Here is a 13333-nt window from a genome sequence, read left to right on the forward strand (position 1 = left end):
AACATCCTCAGCTCTCCCCTCATCCACCAAGCCAGAGATCTCGTCATGGAAGGCTATCAGCTTGGTTAAGTATCATTTCCCATTCATAAATCCATGTTGGTTACTCCTCATCACTTTCTTCCTCATGAGCTGTTTCTTTACTGCCTATCAAACAGTTAATGTGCCATCTGCAGTCAGAGGTCACGCTCCCTTGATTCAGACCTGGCTCTCTAAAGACATTCTGCTTGGCAAAGTGAGAAAAATGATCCAAATAAATAAAAACTGTGAATGTGAAGTCAGTTCAACCCTTGTGTTTTAATTTAATGTGGGACATCAAGTTAACAGAGTCAAGGCACCACATAATCACTCAGTAGGGATGCGTAACAAATACTGAGAGCAGTCTGAAAGAAGTACGAATGGCAGCATCTGCTGGCAAAAGCACCAGAAGAAACAATAGAGACAGGGCAAGGAGAAGGGCAAGCACTGACACACGAGGGCAGAAGAGACAGCAGCCCAAGTGGCAGACAAGAAGCGTCCTGCCACACCTCAAGCAGAAGGCCGCACGCTGCTCAGGCCCCACAAGAGATGCCCAGCCAGCTGGAGAGGGCAGCAAAGCCACCACGCACCAGCCCTGCCACCAGGACAGGCCACAAGCCTCCAACGCACTCGCAAGGAGGAAGCAGAGGCGAGGGGCAGCGATGTGACTGATCCAGAGGCTGAAGGAAGCAAGCTTTATGGGAAAAGACTGTGCTGTAAGAAACGCCCTGCTCTTAGAGAGGGCAAAAAACTTGCCTAACAAGCAGTTTATTGACATTGGCCAAGAGGAACCCAAGAGACATAGTGAGGACGTTACAGCCACTGGCCCTCCTCACCACACACAGGTGCACCTGGCCAAGCAGGAGGCATGGTAGTGGTGAGTGCGTGACCACCAGCCTGCATGAAATCCATGACAGAAGGAGCACATGTGATTGAAAACAGATGTAGTCCAAGTAAGTACCACCTTGACCCTGAATCCACCTACAGAGGAGTTCAGAATTCCACTCTCTCCTTTTAAAAGGCCCCACATGCTGAACCCATGCAGGGCACTATACACTTACCATCTGCCTCAAATGCATTTCAAAATACTTTCCAATAAAACACATCTTAGAAATACATACCCAGTACAAATTGAAAAATTAATGAAAAATATCATATGGCTTGCAATGTATTGTACAAGAAGAAAATTAGAAAGGCAAGCCCAAGAAAATCGATAAACATCTGTTCCAAAAAGTACCATGAGGACTTCTGTTTTAACCTCTCATCAGAAGAATATGCACTTCGTAAACAACATAATGTTACTGTACTTGATAAATCCTTAAATCACTCATTTTAAAGAACTGAGCAAAGGACTGAAAACTAAAAATGAAACTGTAGTCATTTACTCCCAGATACTCTCTTTGAGCAACAGAGCACAAGTCTCAAGTCCAATTTTTACAAATATCTTTTCACAAAACCTTTTTTCTGTCTGGAATAAACATGAGTCTGGCATGCCCCACTGTCTCACAAGATCATAGAATCATAGAATCATTAAGGTTGGAAAAGACCTTTAAGATCATCTGGTCCTATTACCAATGTCACCCACTAAGCCATGTCCCTAAGCACCACATCCAACCTCTCCTTCAACACCCCCAGGGACGGTGATGCCACCACCTCCCTGGGCAACCCGTTCCAATGCCTGAGTGCTCTTTGTGAGAAGAAATGTCTCCTCATTTCCAACCTGAACCTCCCCTGGCACAACTTGAGGCCATTCCCTCTGGTCCTGTCACTGGTTACCTGTGAGCAGAGGCCAACCCCCAGTTCCCCACACCTTCCTTTCAGGGAGTTGCAGAGAGCAATGAGGTCTCCCCTGAGCCTCCTCTTTTCCAGACCAAACTACTCCAGTTCCCTCAGCTGCTCCTCATAGCCTTGTATTCCAGGATTTCGCCAGCTTCGTAGTAAAGACAGATGCAAAGAAGGCATTAAGAACCTCAGCCTTTTCCTTATCCTCAGTAGTCATGTTTCCCCCTGCATCCAGTAAAGGATAGAGGTTCTCCTTGGCCCCCCTCTTGCTGTTAATCTATCTATAAAAACATTTTTGTTATCCTTGACCACAGTGGCCAGATTGAGCGCATACTGGGCTTTGGCCTTCCTGAGTTTTTCTCTGCATATCCTGGCAACTTCCCTGTACTCTCCCCACATTGCCTTCCCCTTCTTCCACCAGACATGAACTCTTCTTTTTCTTCCGGACACTCACCAAAAGTTCCCTGTTCAGCCACGCCAGTCTTCTTTGCTGCCAGCCCATCTTATGGTACACAGGGACAGCCTGCTCCTGTGCCTTGAAGACTTCTGGAGGAGCATCCAGCATTCCTGGATGTCTCTGCCCTTCAGGACTGACTCCCAAGGGATCCTCCCTACCAGTGTCCTGAGCAATTCAGAGTCTGCCCTCCAGAAGTACAAGGTAGCAGTTTTATTGACTTCCCTCCTGACTTCACCAAGAAGAGAACTCTACCATTTCATGGCCACTGCCCAAGACAATTCCCTACCACCACATCTCCCACCAGTCCTTCTCTGTTCAGGAACAGCAGGTCTAGCGGGGCACCCCTCTGGTAGGCTCCCTAACCAGCTGAGTCAGGAAGCTGTCTTCCATGCACTCCAGGAACCTTCTAGACTGGTTCCTCAGGGCTGTATTGTATTTCCAGCACATGTCCGGGATGTTGAAGTCCCCCATGAGAACAAACACTGATGACTGAGCAACTTGACTTTCTTGCCCTTGACAGCCTCCTGTGTGGACTTTCCCCCACATCCTCACCACCCGGTCCCTTGAGCTCCAGGGCCTCAAACCTATTGTGTAAGTGCACCTGGGTAGGCAAGGTGGGTAGGGAGGGGGCTCGCCTGCAATTGGTGTTTTAGTTAGTATGGAAAAAAAAAACTTATTTAGCAAACTATGAAATCAAGCAGCACAAAAGCAAGTGAATAAACACATTGAGAGAGATATAAAGCAAAGTGTTAGAGGAGCAATCTTTCTGTTCACGTGGTCTTGGCCCATTATTGGACCACGCCAAAAACACATTTCCCATCAGCGCTCACATTTCAAGAAGTAACAAAACCACTTATTTCAAGATCCAATGTTAAAACCCATCCCATGGCTCTTTCTTGGGTCATCCTCTGGGTGTACAGCATGGTCTTGGTAGCATAGAACATAAAAAAGATGTTCTCTCTTGGTAAGCTTGATAGACACACAAAACTAAGTTTCTACTCCACTACAATTGTTTTATACAGAGTGGCACTCTGCAAATAAATAGCTTCAGGGTGAAACAAATAGTATACAACCATGATGATCATCAGATATTTGATTCATTGTTTAGTGCTATCACTATTTATAAATCAATGAATCAGCAAGTTTTGACCATGCCATTTTTCGATCATAAGTTTACTATTTTAATTATTAAGCATCTGCCGAAGCAAAGAGGGAAAAGCTCTGTGCTGTACTTTCTTTAAATATAACAAGTGTGTACAGATATACATACATATACAAAAAGTAATAAATTAATGATTTCATTACTTTACTTTGCACATGCTACTGTCAGTCTTATACACTGTACCTTACTTTTTCTGTAAGAACCCTGGGTGAGTGAGCAAAAATGAAAACTGTCCATACCTTAATGTTGCAGGCTTGTTCCATCAGTCTCCTGGCGTTCTCCTCAGCTCTGTACCTCTTGGGCAGCTGAACCCTGAAGAATTTTAAAGCTCCTTCAAAATCAGCTTGTAGAAGGTCCTCTTTTGAGGTCTGCAATTAAACACAGAGAACTACTCTAAACACTGAGAACATGTAGTCATGCTCTTTTACTGGATTTGTCATTTACTGACTGCATTCCAAACCACCAACATTCACATTAGCCCAAAAAACATCCTCTTTAAAATCAGCTCTAATCCATTTCTCATAAAACAAGACAGAGGCTAAAACTTATCCCAGGAATCCCAGGCAGAGCAGCACAATCAGAGGACTACAACACATTAATGTATTTCATCCTTCTGTACCTGCAGGGTAAGAAAGGGATTCTGGCTAAGCCTGTCAAGATGAAACTGGGTAAGGGGAAAAAAAAAAAAAAAAAAAAAAACTAGGAGAATCTGTAACATTTTTAGAGAGCTTATGCTTTAGAACATCGCTGATTTTTATAATGCTACCCTAAAAAGATAATACATAGATACGTAGATTTGGTTGCAGACATGAACAGCAGAAGCAAAAATGCATATGACTCATAAGAGGCATCAGCAAGTCAATGTGTAGAAGTCTGTGACACAATTTCTCAAAGAACACTGTGCCAGAAAATGTTTCACATGTTTATTTCTATATCTCTCATAAGACTGTACCTCTCACTGTGGTATCAAGCCTAACAGGTCAGAAAATGTTAAACACTCAGCATTAATCCAGTTCTGCTACTGACGGAGTAATATGATTCACGGGTCAGGGACAAACGTATTAATTTTTGGAGATGCGAGAACTATACCAGGAGATTTTACAGATATGCAAAAGCAAGCCTTTAGACTGTTCCTTTAAAAGGTTCACAGAGACTGTACATCCAGACAAGACATTCGGGATGTCACCTCAAAATGTGAATGTCTTTTAAACCAGAAGGAACAAAGGAGCACGTGCTAGTCTACAGAGCAGCTCCATGGAGCTGGAGCTGTGTACCACCACACTTCAGCTGACGATTCCAGAGACACAGGCCCCTTTGCTGAAGGGGCTACCCTTTCCTTAGCTATCCTCTCACCCACCCAAAACCCTTTGCTGCTTCCAGACAACCTCTTTCCAGCAAACACGCTGCAGCAAAACACACAGGATCTGGCTCCGCACTGGGAGAGCTGGGAAAACAGCAGTCCTTGTCATGAAAGAGGTGAGACTAGATGATACTCTTATTCCTCCTGGGTGTTAAATTTGTTTCAAATAAGTAGAAATAAATTTAATTCTCACTACAACAGGAAAAAAACAAAACAAAACAAAAAAACACAACAACTAATGGGTTTTATTTACAAATCGTCTTTATGTATCTTATTAACTAGTCTCAGTAGCTCATTTACATGAAAATAATTAAACCTACTATGTAAAACGCTTTCTTAAAAGTACAAGTATATTGCTTCCCAAAGCAAACTGAACTTCAGTGTGGTACCATGGATATTACGAGCATGCAACAGCAAGACTCCAACATGGACTCCAACATAGTCCTGCTAAAAATGCTACAGCAGCCTGCGCAGAGGGTCCACAAAAACATAGCAGTTTGACCAAGCTTTATCTGATGGGGAAATGGAGAAGGGTTTTGGAATGGATTCTAAATGATGAACAAAACTGGGAACCACAGAATTTAAGAGAGCATTTTCATTGTTATCCAGCATTTCTGATAGCGGAGAACATGAGCTGACATCAGAGGTCTGCCACCCAAACACCAATCATCACTGCTCGGTGCCCAACCTTCCACTTTGGGGATGGCACAGCAATGTGTCCTTTGGCTTCCTCAATCAAGACTACATAAGAACAAACTATCCATTGAGCACATTTATCTGTCACCCTCCGTATTTCTGGAGATGATCATACCGTACACCCTGCTGAAGACTTACTGGTAGTTTCTGCTACATTAATCACAAGGTAAGAGTGAGAAAACTCCAAATGCAGCTGAAGTTGCTTTGGCAGATCTGTTTCTCTTTGACTGCAGCATTTTCTAACTTTTGTCTTCAAGCTGCTCAGAGTTCCCTCAAGATCTCTTTGATCCTCCCTTCACTTGCAGCCAAGGAAGCTGCTGGGTCATCACTGCAGGGACACGACAAAAGCTGCCTTCAGGATGTGGATGGGAAATGCTCAGCTTTACAAGCTCTCACATCTGATTCTGTCCACAAAAATTTGGCAGAAGGCCTATCTGGCTGAAGCTCCGCCTGACAAGACCGATGTCATGTTGACAGAGAGCTGGTGCTCTTAGGTATCTAATGAATCAGACCCACTTGTGAACACAGCTATGGCCAACACACCCATTTCCTCCTCTGCACGCTGTTTTTCTTCTGGACAAGGTTTAGTAAGGCTGAATACGTTTTTGCCATGCTTGAGGCTTGGTGAGTGCTTTGGATGCCCAGCGGGCTGTATTTGGGGCGACCTGCGGGCACCAAGTGGTGCTCTGTGCCAGAAGCCACGCTGACAAGCAGGCCACTCTGGGCAAAGTTCAGCTGGGTAACGGTGATAGAAAAGCAGTAATTGGTTTAATAACCAGCTGACTCCAAAGTGACTTCCCCCCTTCTCTCTCCGCGATGCTGACAGCTGTGTTTGCCATACGGGTCAAACAGATTTCCCTACAACGTTATACATTTGCCCTCTTTGGAGTCAAGCTTGCTGCTGCATTTCCAGTCCCCTCTTCTTCCTCGCAGCCTCTCCCGGCCCTGGCCACAGTTCCAACCAAGGTGCAAGGGGGCACCAGGCAATGTGTAAAACCCCTGTGGCTGCTGTTATCCGCTTTACGCAGAAGGTGCTCAGATACTGCAATGCTGCAAGCCAGGGTAATCCCCAAGACAGGCTGCTTGCTACGTGCTTCCAACAGAGTGGGAGGGTGTTTTTAATTACGACTTCTGGACACTCGCTCCCAGCACTAAACAAACACCAAACACACTTTTTTTTGCCAAAGTTTTACCATTTTGTTAGGAGATGAGCTATCCTAGTTTTAAGCAAGTATTTTTCTAAGGGGGCATGACTAGAAATTTTCATCTAAATTCTGTATTTCATTTTAACTTTTCTTAAATTAATATAATGCATTGAGAGTTTTGGATTACTATTTTTATTATTATTTGAAATCAGAGGAGAAAAAAAAATAAATTAAAAAAAATGTTAATAATCAACAATTTAATCACCCCACTAAACTTGAGGAAAGCAGATACACCTACCTTTTGTGTCCATAGCACTTCATTAAAAAAATCAATACCATAAAGACAGAGGCAAATGTGTCAGAACAGCAGTGATTACATGCAAAAATTTATGATCACGTTTATTTCCCCAGGCTTTTGTTCGAATCACTGCTAGAATAACATTTTAACAACACCAAAACAAATTATTCTCATAATATCGAAGCTATTGAGAATTTTGAGGTCTCAACCCTGAAAAACTTGTAGTCAGTGAAAATCTTGTAAGAACCATGGTGAATCATGGAAATGAGAACTTCTCCGATGGAATCTGCTGAAGTAGGATTACAGTCATGAAAGGTTATAAACCAGAATATTATATAGCTCAATAAAGTGAGCGGTAGGCCCCTACCATTCAGCTCTTCCTACTTTGCTGAGTATTTTCATTTCATTAAAATAATCTCTTGACCAGAAAGTTAGAGTTTTGCTATTAAAATCAGAAGAAATCAAAGTAATCTTTTGTGAGCAATGTTAACTGGGTTGTGCATTTTGTATAGTTTATGCTTTTTTGTCTAAATTATGCAGACAAAGCTTTTCAGGTACTAATTAAAAACAGGAAACAACAAAAATCAGTATGTGTATATAAATATATATGCATATACATTTTTTATACATATACGATATATGCAGTACAAGAAAGTGTATAGCATTGTTGTTGTTTTATTATTCACATTTCTTGACATTTTGTGATTTTAATCAATAAATCATAAAGACATTTCAGGCACCTTTTGGCAGCTGTTTGACAGGCAGAGATTTGTAAATTTGCTGGTTCATGTCACTCAGCTCATGGGTCTCCTGAACAACTCATTTCAATAAACCATCTGCAAGTCTAATGAAGCGATAATTCACATTTGGCAGGTACATTGTATTTGGGGGCACATGGGGACTTCAGGGCATTTTTAATATTCAAGATGTAATTCTTAAATAATCATATTTTTGTATAAAATATATAAAGAAAAACAACGGGCAGAAGACAAGGCTCACTGAGAACTATGAACATAAAGTGAACTTCCAATGAACTTCTAAACTCTCAGCTTGCTTTTTAGGGTTTGGCTATACATGTTCCCTTGCACGTCCTTTCCACATCACTTAAGTATTTCAATATGTTCATCAAATGATCTTAACTGGATTATTTGAAGCTTAGGACAAGCCCTTTTGCATAATTAGTCAGCAAACTTTCAAGTCTATAGACAAAGTTCAGTGAAATTGCAAATGTCTGAAAAACAGATCACCTCAGCTCTTTTTTTTGAGACTTAAATAATGTTTTTATTATTATTATGATCTTTTTTAAGTAAATACTGTTACTACTGCCATCTCCAAAATACTTCGGGAAATGTGATTAAGACACAGGTTTGGCTTTTTTCTTTAATTTAATTTTTCTGTCTTCAATTATTAATTCTGCAGTCTCATTCCTTACTGACTGTACCGACTGAATCTCCTGTTCCCACCTGGGAACTCAGAGAGCAGAAGAAATTTCAGATCAACCCCATGGCACTTCCTTAATTTAATTCTTCCTCTTTTACACAAACAGATAAAAAAAATCTGTCGTGTTCTATGCACGCAGTACATATATGCAGAATTTCTATAGAATGCGAGTGAGCATAAAGTGCCTGCTTTACAATCTAAGGAATACGGATCAGGAACAAGACAGTAAAAGGCAGAGAAGAATCCAGCCGTACTCTACTCCACTCTTGAATTTGCTATCAGAAAATTCAAAATGCTTACTTGTACTTTTACACTCATTTTGCAGATATTTAATCCTTAACATGCACTGTGTGGTTTTAAGTTCTTGTGGAACCTGCAGTGTACCATGAAGGTCTGGGAGGTGTTTTTTCTAGCCTGATGGTTCCCTTCCCACTGGCAGCAGCAGGCTGCAATGCTGCATGTTGCACAATTTTGCGCTGCGCTGCCCTTTGACCTGAGATCTGTTAAATGGCTCCAAGAGGAGGAAGTTGACCTGCTGAGCTTCCAAGGAGCGCCAGGATGGGTGGACTTGGAATCCAGGCCGGGGACAGATGGACTGGCAAAGCCACCCTGCCACAGGTGCGCTGGCATGCACTTCCAACACGAGCCAGCAAAAGCCTCGTTTCACTGGCATCACTTCTATGCTCTTCTTTGCTGGGAAAGCTGTACTGTCACAAATATATATTTTTTTTCTGTTAAAATCTGCATTCTCTGTAAAGCATAACTCGGTATAAAGTGTCATGGGAAAAAAATATAACCTGACTACAGGCAAAAGTTTTCAGAAGGCCTAGTTGGGGTTTTGTGCACGATGAGTTGGCATCCAGCAGGGATCCTCTGCTTGCCCACTGCCTACATACAGCAGTGCACCTCTGCTCAAAATTGCACCAGTGTTTGTGTGCAGATCCAGCCTTATGAAACGTAATGTTCATTCTGCCCCGTAAAATACTGATGAATGTGTGCAAGAGCAAACAAAAAATCTCCTAGCTCTACCCACCCACAGATATCCCCAAGGGGAAAAACCCACACAGAATTAGTGCTGTTCCACTTGCTCGTCGTCACATATAACTGATGGCAGTGAGTAGGTGATCTGAATTTTTCTGAGGTTACAGATTACATTTTTCAACTAACACTACAATGGTATATATTCTGCCTGTCATAGGCATTTATTCCCCAAACCACAGCAGAGGAAGATGCTTATGTATGCACCAGAGAATCTACTTCTTAATTTTACGAAGTCCAAGGTTTGGAAGTATCTTTAGTTCTGATTAAAGTACAAATTCTTGGTCCTCAGGCTTTTCTACTTTTTAAAAAAATAATCAGAAACAGCTTCTACTCCTCCATGGAATGGGTATATGTCAGAAGGGATATATGTCAGAAGAGGTATATTTAGCTAATAAAACCTGGCAGGAAACCACATTCATTTCACAAATCAAGGCTCTTTAATAACACAAGCATTGTTTGTATTGTTTTGCCTTCCCCCCCCCCCACTCCTTTTTTTAAATAAATAAAATAATGTCATTCAACACAGCTCAGATGTCTGGCTGCTGAAGTACGCTGAATTCCCTGGTATGCCCTATCTGGAGGGCCAGCTCCAAAGCCTGATTAAGTCAAGTGAAAAAGAGCTTTGTGTTTTTCCTCTGCTTCCTTAGAGCTCATCACAAAACAATTCAGAATGATTTGGCAGTCCTTGCCCAGGAGACCAACAGCACTAAAGCAGCAGAATGGGATGGAAGAAGGTTTAGGTGCACTTTGAGCTAGGCTGGCGTAATGCTTACAAACACAGCAGCCTCAGCCATGCATTATTAGCCCTTACGGCAGGCACTACGCCCAATTCTACAAGTGCCTGTAGGTATCCAAATTCATCTTCACTTTACTAGCAGTTTAAGACTCTGTGAATACTGTACCTACCATCTCACAACGTTTGGAACACAAAGGCTCAGCTACCCGCTTTTTATTTATTTATTTATTTATTTTGAGCATCTTACAATACACAGATCACCATCATTTATCTGAGGGTACTGCAGAACACAGAGCAGAGGTTCAGCAGCACGATGAAAATGCAAGACAGGTCACTCCATAACACCACAATACAGGACGACGCAGGGCGTGGAAATGAAGGAAAGGCACCAAGCCACAAGAACATGGTACAGGTCAGTAAAAGCACTCTTTTCCCAGGCATCACATTAAAATGACACGCTGGTGTCACCCACTGAGCAGGCTTCCCCAGGGCTGTAGCTCGGTTTATGGCACCCCGGAGCAGACCCAGCTAGGGCTAGTTGCCGACTTTCGGGTTCTCTGCTGTTTTGTGGCTTTGGGTGTGTTTTGTACAACAGCAGCAGCAATGATGAAGGCGTACTTCTGTGTACCATAAGACACCACGCCAATTTCAGGCCGTTTCACACACAGACGTCAGTTGCTATGACAGATAAGAACATCTTTAACAATTTATTTCCCAGATAATTCCACACACGTATTTTAAACTTTTTTTTTTTTTTTTTTTTTTTAACACGGTGTCACCTGCCTTGGCAAAACCAAATATAGAAACAGCAGAAAACCAAAATACATCAACACAGCTTAAATGCTATGAATGCTTAAAACAAACCTTTGATGTCACAAGTGTAAGATTTGAACTGCAGAGAATTAATGCACTTTCCATCAGCACCTAGAAGTAGACAGGGCATGCTGCTTATCTGCAGTCATTGCAGGACTGAGAACAAAAGCATTCACAGCTTTACAAAAGAATTTTTGGTGATGCAGACCTGGTTGCGACCCTTCGAGCTACTGAAGGAGTGGCACTGGCTCCCAGCAGCAGGACCTGTGTTCAGCCCTCCCAGGCTACTGGGAAGAAGAAAGACTCGGTGCTTAGGGTTGTGAGAAGCCAAGGAAAAAAAGAAGAGACCTCTCACACCTCTGTTCAGCATAAAGAATCCTGGGGGGAAAGCAGGTTTGGGAGGAAAGACGGCAAATTCACAATGAATTAATTTCAAGAAAACGTGATCTCACCGCAAGCAGCCGAGGCACAAACAGGCGATGCCCCATCCCCAGAAGTTCCAGCACCCGACATGCATACTCATTCACCAGCTTGCTCCTCTCGTCATGCATGTCCTGTGACTTTTTGACAGGTGGTGTGAGCTTGGCAGCTGGGGTTTTGCAAGGTACCCCTTCTTCCATGAGCAGTAAGTAGTAAGTATCCAGAGTGAGAAGAACAGGCTTTTAACCACAATTTCAAAAAGTGCAGTGCTAGAAGAGCCAGCCTGAGCTCTTTGATACCGGTTCAGATGGGCGTCTACAGCACAGCAGACACTCTCAAAACGAGAAAAGCATCTTTGCTAAGAATCAAGGAAAAATATGATCCACTGTGCTGGCTCAGCCAGAGTCCGAAGTAAATTTGAAAAAGAAACCAAAGAAAACATGGATCTAAGATGTACCTAAAAAGCAGGAAAATGGCAGAAAATGAGTGCAGGAAAGCTCTGACAGAAGGAAAGCAATGGAGAGCTCTCAGGGCTCAGCGTGTCTGAGACTGTGCGTGTGAGCAGACAGCAGCAGCAATAAGAGCAATAAAGCCAGGGCAGTTAGGAAGCTGCAAAGAGAAAAGGATGAGCTCATTGCAAGCTCGGATCCGTGACAAGCGTGGCGGCTGCTGCTGCTGCCTCTTGCTGTGCATCAGTAATGAAGGGGTAGGAGAGGAGGGGGCTGGGAGGGGGTGAATGAGCATGCAGCGTGCGTCTCAGGGGAGAATGCCGTAATAAGAAGCCAATAGTGAGCGGCTGGACGGATGAGCTCCCCCTCCCCGTCTACCTTACATCAATTCAACTGTGACGGGTTTTGCTGCTGGATCCCAGGCTCGTGTATATGAACCGCATCCTCTAACGCTCGATGTTTAGGGAGAAATCAGCCTGCCAGGCAGCGGAATGACTTTTGGTTGATCTGCTTCTGATTAACGTAAGCACAGACAAAGTGCAATCCGGAGCCGGGCAGGTAGGGCAGGGACCCTCCTCCTCCCAGGCTGCCGAACTGGAGAGGGGCAAGGACACCGCCAGGGACTGCTGGTGAGGAGGGCAGCAGCCGGCTTCCGAAAAGCCAGGGAGACGTAGCCTAGCCTGCGCAGGATCGAGTTAAATAATTTAAATAACGATCATTTCCAGCACTGTCTTCTCCAGAGGCGTTTCTAAACCTGGATACAATCAGTAGAGAAGGGATGATGTCAGCACGTGCATTTCAATTGGTTCTAGAAATTAACGGCACGTTTGTAAGGAAAACGCTGTGATGTCACACATTACACTGCCTCGCATCCTCCCTGTGCAGGGAACAGGCCAGGTGCCTCTGCCATCTGGTTAAGGACATCGCAGTGGGCTACTTCTGCGGTTCTGTATTTTAGAAAGCACGTTTTTATGCTGCTTCCCTTTTGCACTGCCTATTTATAACCTGGGCTCTGTAACAGAACAATACACTTTTCCATCACAGCGGTGATATTGCACAGATTGCAACACAGAGAACGGCAATAATTTAAAATTCTGCAAGGAGATCTGGAGATCTAAAGCACAGTAGCTGCAAACACTTCTGCAATACATTATTTTTGATATAAAAGCCATTTGTCTACCATGTCAAGAAAAATCATTTAAAATACTAATGCAAAGTAAAAATCAGTAGCTTGGGTTTGTTGAATTGAAATAAGAAAGATGTTCACAAGTAGTTCAAATATGAACATTAATATGCCATGAACAAGTATAAATAAAAACTGCAAAAAGCAGAGAAAAATAAATCCTTTTCATGCAGTCTGATACACCACCCATACTGGACTCCTTTCTAATACAAGCAAGTTTTCTTGGAGGAAGAAGAAATGAAAAAAAAAGGAAGATATCATTGAAAATCTCCCCCTGCACACAGGTCACCTTGGCTCAAGGAGACCCGTGAAGCAGGTGGCAGAATGGATACAGCA

General features: G+C 43.0%; 1 protein-coding gene across 6 annotated transcripts in view; it reads right to left on the minus strand.

Moving 5' to 3' along the window:
• Positions 1 to 13333, minus strand: part of RABGAP1L (RAB GTPase activating protein 1 like) — a 247475-nt gene that overhangs the window by 57880 nt on the left and 176262 nt on the right. For 5 of the 6 annotated variants that reach the window (XM_035332547.1, XM_035332552.1, XM_035332551.1 and 2 more), the window contains one exon: positions 3656 to 3784. In XM_035332547.1, the coding sequence (XP_035188438.1) occupies positions 3656 to 3784 (129 nt within the window). Of the gene's footprint in view, positions 1 to 3655; positions 3785 to 11397; positions 12057 to 13333 lie in introns of those variants that run through there. The other variant, XM_035332553.1, reaches the window with a different exon arrangement.

This window comes from Oxyura jamaicensis, chromosome 8 (assembly GCF_011077185.1).
Source record: "Oxyura jamaicensis isolate SHBP4307 breed ruddy duck chromosome 8, BPBGC_Ojam_1.0, whole genome shotgun sequence".
In the NCBI taxonomy this organism is placed as follows: Eukaryota; Metazoa; Chordata; class Aves; order Anseriformes; family Anatidae; genus Oxyura; species Oxyura jamaicensis.